The following is a 7539-nucleotide window of genomic DNA, read 5'->3' as shown; positions in this document are numbered from 1 at the left end:
CAGGAGGATCAGGGTTTAGTGTAACTTAAAGAAAGAAGTATTTTGAAAGTTTAACCACCTCATAACCGTTTGTAACCATTAAGCGAAATGCCTTTAATAAGTTATCTGAAACCATCAAGCTCTGTACCTGCAATAAACTTGTTTTGATTTTATTCTAATCAAGCCTCTGTCATACTCTCATATTAAATTAAGCAACATCAACATCTGAAGTGGAACAAATAGAAAAAGCTTAAAAGAACCAGTACCATCTGCCTGACGTCTCCATTGGTGGCAGCGAAGAAGAAGATAGTCAAACTAATAACTAATTAACATCATCTCTCATAAAACATCTTTATTGGGTGGTGGTATCTGTGTGTGTGTGTGTGTGTGTGTGGAGGATCAGAGGGTTCCATCTCTGACACACATTCCTGTCAGACACCTCACCTCTGTACATATTGGTGGCAAAGCTGAGGGGATTCTAAAAGGGATTCCATTCCTCTGTCACCCTCAGCATCTCTACATTATTTGGTGGCAACGGTGGGATTCAAAGGGGATTCCATTCCCTGCCACATCATTGTTTGAAATCCACAGTACTTTCTGGATGTAGGTGCACTACAACTCCCAAACTCAAGGCCAATGCCCACCCTTCCAGTATTTCCTGTTAGTCATGGGAGTGCTGTGTGCCAAGATTGGTTCAATTCCATCATTAATGGAGTTCGGAATGCTCTTTGATTGTTGGCAAACTATAAATCCCAGCAACTACAACTCCCAAATATCAAGGTCTATTTTCCCAGAACTCCACCAGTGTTGACATCTGGGCATGTTGAGTATTCGTGCCAAGTTTGGCCTAGATCTATCGTTGTTTGAGTCCACGATGCTCTCTGGATGTAGGTGAACTACAACTCCCGAACTCAAGGCCAATGCCCACCAAACCCTTCCAGTATTTTATGTTGGTCGTGGGAGTTTGGTGTGCCAAGTTTGGTTCAATCCCATCGTTGGTGGAGTTCAGAATGCTCTCTGGTTGTAGGTGAACTATAAATCCCAGCAACTACAACTCCCAAATGACAAGCATTCAAGCACTGGGGTCACCACAACATCTGGAACTGTAGTACACTTATCTCACTTATCCAACGTTCTGGGTTATCCAAGGCCTTTTTGTAGTCAATGTTTTCAATACATCGTGATATTTTGGTGCTAAATTCGTAAATACAGTAGAGTCTCACTTATCCAACACTCGCTTATCCAACGTTCTGGATTATCCAACGCATTTTTGTAGTCAATGTTTTCAATATATCGTGATATTTTGGTGCTAAATTCATAAATACAGTAATTACTAAATAGCATTACTGCATATTGAACTACTTTTTCTGCCAAATTTGTTGTCTAACATGATGTTTTGGTGCTTCATTTGTAAAATCATAACCTAATTTGATGTTTAATAGGCTTTTCCTTAATCCCTCCTTGTTATCCAACATATTCGCTTATCCAACATTCTGCCGGCCCGTTTATGTTGGATAAGTGAGACTCTACTGTACAGTAATTACTACATAGGATTATTTCGTATTGAACTACTTTTTCTGTCAAATTTCTTGTTTTGGTGCTTAATTTGTAAAATCATAACCTAATTTGATGTTTAATAGGCTTTTCCTTAATGCCTCTTTATTATCCAAGATATTCGCTTATCCAAGCTTCTGCCGGACCGTTTATGTTGGATAAGTGAGACTCTACTGTACTAGGAGGCACTTGCGGTGGGAAGGCTGGTGACGTCACGCAGAGGCGGGGCTTCTGGATGTGGGCGGGGCAAGCGCCTCGAGCAGGGGCGGGACCCGATTGGGCAGGGCTTGGGAGGCGGGGCCTGGCGGAGGACCGCCCCTTCCTGCCTGGGCCCGCCTCACTTTCAGTTTCGTTTCTGGCCTTCCTGTGGGCGGAAGGGAAGGAAGCGCCCTGAGGGGAGAAAGAGAGGATGGCGTCGTCCCCGCCGCCGTCCCCGCCGGCCTCGCGGTGGGTGGAGGTGCGGGGCTTCCCCGCGGAGGCGGCGGAGGAGCTGCTGGTGCTCTACTTCGAGAACCGGCGCCGGTCCGGAGGGGGGCCCGTGCGGGACTTCCGGCGGAAGGGCTCCCGCGCCCTCCTGGCCTTCGAGCAGGCCGCAGGTCTGAGGGGGAACACGGAGGGCCGGGGGGACCCGGATGGAGGGCGGGAACGGGAAGGGGGCGGGGCTTCAGTGTGTCACCAAGAAGTTGGGCCTTCATGGAAGGTGTGTCCCCTGAGGTATCCACCTATCATATCTATGGCTGGCTGGCCATCCGTCGGGAGGGATCGGATTACGGTTTGAGTCTGACCAAGAAGTTTGGTCTACGAGGGGCCTTCATGGAAGGTGTGTCCCCTGAGGTATCCACCTATCATATCTATGGCTGGCTGGCCATCCGTCGGGAGGGATCGGATTACGGTTTGAGTCTGACCAAGAAGTTTGGTCTACGAGGGGCCTTCATGGAAGGTGTGTCCCCTGAGGTATCCACCTATCATATCTATGGCTGGCTGGCCATCCGTCGGGAGGGATCGGACTAGGGTTTGAGTCTGACCAAGAAGTTTGGTCTACGAGGGGCCTTCATGGAAGGTGTGTCCCCTGAGGTATCCACCTATCATATCTATGGCTGGCTGGCCATCCGTCGGGAGGGATCGGATTAGGGTTTGAGTCTGACCAAGAAGTTTGGTCTACGAGGGGCCTTCATGGAAGGTTTCCCCTGAGGTATCCACCTATCATATCTATGGCTGGCTGGCCATCTGTCGGGAGGGATCGGATTAGGGTTTGAGTCTGACCAAGAAGTTTGGTCTACGAGGGGCCTTCATGGAAGGTTTCCCCTGAGGTATCCACCTATCATATCTATGGCTGGCTGGCCATCCGTCGGGAGGGATCGGATTAGGGTTTGAGTCTGACCAAGAAGTTTGGTCTACGAGGGGCCTTCATGGAAGGTTTCCCCTGAGGTATCCACCTATCATATCTATGGCTGGCTGGCCATCCGTCGGGAGGGATCGGATTAGGGTTTGAGTCTGACCAAGAAGTTTGGTCTACGAGGGGCCTTCATGGAAGGTTTCCCCTGAGGTATCCACCTATCATATCTATGGCTGGCTGGCCATCCGTCGGGAGGGATCGGATTAGGGTTTGAGTCTGACCAAGAAGTTTGGTCTACGAGGGGCCTTCATGGAAGGTTTCCCCTGAGGTATCCACCTATCATATCTATGGCTGGCTGGCCATCCGTCGGGAGGGATCGGATTAGGGTTTGAGTCTGACCAAGAAGTTTGGTCTACGAGGGGCCTTCATGGAAGGTTTCCCCTGAGGTATCCACCTATCATATCTATGGCTGGCTGGCCATCCGTCGGGAGGGATCGGATTAGGGTTTGAGTCTGACCAAGAAGTTTGGTCTACGAGGGGCCTTCATGGAAGGTTTCCCCTGAGGTATCCACCTATCATATCTATGGCTGGCTGGCCATCCGTCGGGAGGGATCGGATTAGGGTTTGAGTCTGACCAAGAAGTTTGGTCTACGAGGGGCCTTCATGGAAGGTTTCCCCTGAGGTATCCACCTATCATATCTATGGCTGGCTGGCCATCCGTCGGGAGGGATCGGATTAGGGTTTGAGTCTGACCAAGAAGTTTGGTCTACGAGGGGCCTTCATGGAAGGTTTCCCCTGAGGTATCCACCTATCATATCTATGGCTGGCTGGCCATCCGTCGGGAGGGATCGGATTAGGGTTTGAGTCTGACCAAGAAGTTTGGTCTACGAGGGGCCTTCATGGAAGGTTTCCCCTGAGGTATCCACCTATCATATCTATGGCTGGCTGGCCATCCGTCGGGAGGGATCGGATTAGGGTTTGAGTCTGACCAAGAAGTTTGGTCTACGAGGGGCCTTCATGGAAGGTTTCCCCTGAGGTATCCACCTATCATATCTATGGCTGGCTGGCCATCCGTCGGGAGGGATCGGATTAGGGTTTGAGTCTGACCAAGAAGTTTGGTCTACGAGGGGCCTTCATGGAAGGTTTCCCCTGAGGTATCCACCTATCATATCTATGGCTGGCTGGCCATCCGTCGGGAGGGATCGGATTAGGGTTTGAGTCTGACCAAGAAGTTTGGTCTACGAGGGGCCTTCATGGAAGGTTTCCCCTGAGGTATCCACCTATCATATCTATGGCTGGCTGGCCATCCGTCGGGAGGGATCGGATTAGGGTTTGAGTCTGACCAAGAAGTTTGGTCTACGAGGGGCCTTCATGGAAGGTTTCCCCTGAGGTATCCACCTATCATATCTATGGCTGGCTGGCCATCCGTCGGGAGGGATCGGATTAGGGTTTGAGTCTGACCAAGAAGTTTGGTCTACGAGGGGCCTTCATGGAAGGTTTCCCCTGAGGTATCCACCTATCATATCTATGGCTGGCTGGCCATCCGTCGGGAGGGATCGGATTAGGGTTTGAGTCTGACCAAGAAGTTTGGTCTACGAGGGGCCTTCATGGAAGGTTTCCCCTGAGGTATCCACCTATCATATCTATGGCTGGCTGGCCATCCGTCGGGAGGGATCGGATTAGGGTTTGAGTCTGACCAAGAAGTTTGGTCTACGAGGGGCCTTCATGGAAGGTTTCCCCTGAGGTATCCACCTATCATATCTATGGCTGGCTGGCCATCCGTCGGGAGGGATCGGATTAGGGTTTGAGTCTGACCAAGAAGTTTGGTCTACGAGGGGCCTTCATGGAAGGTTTCCCCTGAGGTATCCACCTATCATATCTATGGCTGGCTGGCCATCCGTCGGGAGGGATCGGATTAGGGTTTGAGTCTGACCAAGAAGTTTGGTCTACGAGGGGCCTTCATGGAAGGTTTCCCCTGAGGTATCCACCTATCATATCTATGGCTGGCTGGCCATCCGTCGGGAGGGATCGGATTAGGGTTTGAGTCTGACCAAGAAGTTTGGTCTACGAGGGGCCTTCATGGAAGGTTTCCCCTGAGGTATCCACCTATCATATCTATGGCTGGCTGGCCATCCGTCGGGAGGGATCAGATTGTGTCTTCCTGCATGTTAGAATGGGGTTGGCCTGGCTGGCTGGATTGATGGATGGCCCTTTGGCTCCTATTCCAACTCTAGGGTTCTGTAGCTATACAATCTACCTATCAATGTACATATCCGCCTATTATATCTATAGCTGGCTGGCCGTCCGTCGGGAGCGATCGTATTGGGGTTTGAGTCTGACCAAGAAGTTTGGTCTACGAGGGGCCTTCATGAAAGGTGTGTCCCCTGAGGTATCCACCTATCATATCTATGGCTGGCTGGCCATCCGTCGGGAGGGATCAGATTAGGGTTTGAGTCTGACCAAGAAGTTTGGTCTACGAGGGGCCTTCATGGAAGGTGTGTCCCCTGAGGTATCCACCTATCATATCTATGGCTGGCTGGCCGTCCGTCGGGAGGGATCGGATTAGGGTTTGAGTCTGACCAAGAAGTTTGGTCTACGAGGGGCCTTCATGGAAGGTTTCCCCTGAGGTATCCACCTATCATATCTATGGCAGGCTGGCCATCCGTCGGGAGGGATCGGATTAGGGTTTGAGTCTGACCAAGAAGTTTGGTCTACGAGGGGCCTTCATGGAAGGTTTCCCCTGAGGTATCCACCTATCATATCTATGGCAGGCTGGCCATCCGTCGGGAGGGATCGGATTAGGGTTTGAGTCTGACCAAGAAGTTTGGTCTACGAGGGGCCTTCATGGAAGGTTTCCCCTGAGGTATCCACCTATCATATCTATGGCTGGCTGGCCATCTGTCGGGAGGGATCGGATTAGGGTTTGAGTATGACCAAGAAGTTTGGTCTACGAGGGGCCTTCATGGAAGGTTTCCCCTGAGGTATCCACCTATCATATCTATGGCTGGCTGGCCATCCGTCGGGAGGGATCGGATTAGGGTTTGAGTATGACCAAGAAGTTTGGTCTACGAGGGGCCTTCATGGAAGGTTTCCCCTGAGGTATCCACCTATCATATCTATGGCTGGCTGGCCATCCGTCGGGAGGGATCGGATTAGGGTTTGAGTATGACCAAGAAGTTTGGTCTACGAGGGGCCTTCATGGAAGGTTTCCCCTGAGGTATCCACCTATCATATCTATGGCTGGCTGGCCATCTGTCGGGAGGGATCAGATTAGGGTTTGAGTATGACCAAGAAGTTTGGTCTACGAGGGGCCTTCATGGAAGGTGTGTCCCCTGAGGTATCCACCTGTCATATCTATGGCTGGCTGGCCATCCGTCGGGAGGGATCGGATTAGGGTTTGAGTCTGACCAAGAAGTTTGGTCTACGAGGGGCCTTCATGGAAGGTGTGTCCCCTGAGGTATCCACCTGTCATATCTATGGCTGGCTGGCCATCCGTCGGGAGGGATCGGATTAGGGTTTGAGTCTGACCAAGAAGTTTGGTCTACGAGGGGCCTTCATGGAAGGTTTCCCCTGAGGTATCCACCTATCATATCTATGGCTGGCTGGCCATCCGTCGGGAGGGATCAGATTAGGGTTTGAGTATGACCAAGAAGTTTGGTCTACGAGGGGCCTTCATGGAAGGTGTGTCCCCTGAGGTATCCACCTATCATATCTATGGCTGGCTGGCCATCCGTCGGGAGGGATCGGATTAGGGTTTGAGTCTGACCAAGAAGTTTGGTCTACGAGGGGCCTTCATGGAAGGTTTCCCCTGAGGTATCCACCTGTCATATCTATGGCTGGCTGGCCATCCGTCGGGAGGGATCGGATTAGGGTTTGAGTATGACCAAGAAGTTTGGTCTACGAGGGGCCTTCATGGAAGGTGTGTCCCCTGAGGTATCCACCTATCATATCTATGGCTGGCTGGCCATCTGTCGGGAGGGATCGGATTAGGGTTTGAGTCTGACCAAGAAGTTTGGTCTACGAGGGGCCTTCATGGAAGGTTTCCCCTGAGGTATCCACCTATCATATCTATGGCTGGCTGGCCATCCGTCGGGAGGGATCAGATTAGGGTTTGAGTATGGCCAAGAAGTTTGGTCTACGAGGGGCCTTCATGGAAGGTTTCCCCTGAGGTATCCACCTATCATATCTATGGCTGGCTGGCCATCTATCGGGAGGGATCAGATTGTGTCTTCCTGCATGTTAGAATGGGGTTGGACTGGATGGATGGATTGATGGATGGCCCTTTGGCTCCTATTCCAACTGTAGGGTTCTGTAGCTATACAATCTCATATCTACCTATCAATTTACATATCCGCCTATTATATCTATAGCTGGCTGGCCATCCGTCGGGAGTGATCGTATTGGGGTTTGAGTCTGACCAAGAAGTTTGGTCTACGAGGGGTTTTCATGGAAGGTGTGTCCCCTGAGGTATCCACCTATCATATCTATGGCTGGCTGGCCATCCGTCGGGAGGGATCGGATTAGGGTTTGAGTATGACCAAGAAGTTGGGTCTACGAGGGGCCTTCATGAAAGGTGTGTCCCCTGAGGTATCCACCTATCATAGCTATGGCTGGCTGGCCATCCGTCGGGAGGGATCAGATTGTGTCTTCCTGCATGTTAGAATGGGGTT

The 7539-nt window shown here is 51.1% G+C and overlaps 1 protein-coding gene across 2 annotated transcripts in view; it reads left to right on the top strand.

Annotated features, from left to right (window-relative positions):
* The first annotated feature begins 1803 nt into the window (after positions 1 to 1803).
* The window catches only part of parp10 (poly(ADP-ribose) polymerase family member 10), a 46403-nt gene continuing 40667 nt past the window's right edge, over positions 1804 to 7539 (top strand). The window contains exon 1 of one of the 2 annotated variants that reach the window (XM_062979818.1): positions 1804 to 2129. In XM_062979818.1, coding sequence (XP_062835888.1) covers positions 1943 to 2129 — 187 coding nt within the window. In that variant the 5' untranslated portion in view covers positions 1804 to 1942. Of the gene's footprint in view, positions 2130 to 2227; positions 2248 to 7539 lie in introns of those variants that run through there. The other variant, XM_062979819.1, reaches the window with a different exon arrangement.

This window comes from Anolis carolinensis, chromosome 4 (genome assembly GCF_035594765.1).
Source record: "Anolis carolinensis isolate JA03-04 chromosome 4, rAnoCar3.1.pri, whole genome shotgun sequence".
Classification (NCBI taxonomy): Eukaryota; Metazoa; Chordata; class Lepidosauria; order Squamata; family Dactyloidae; genus Anolis; species Anolis carolinensis.
This window is presented reverse-complemented; position numbering and strand designations above follow the sequence as displayed.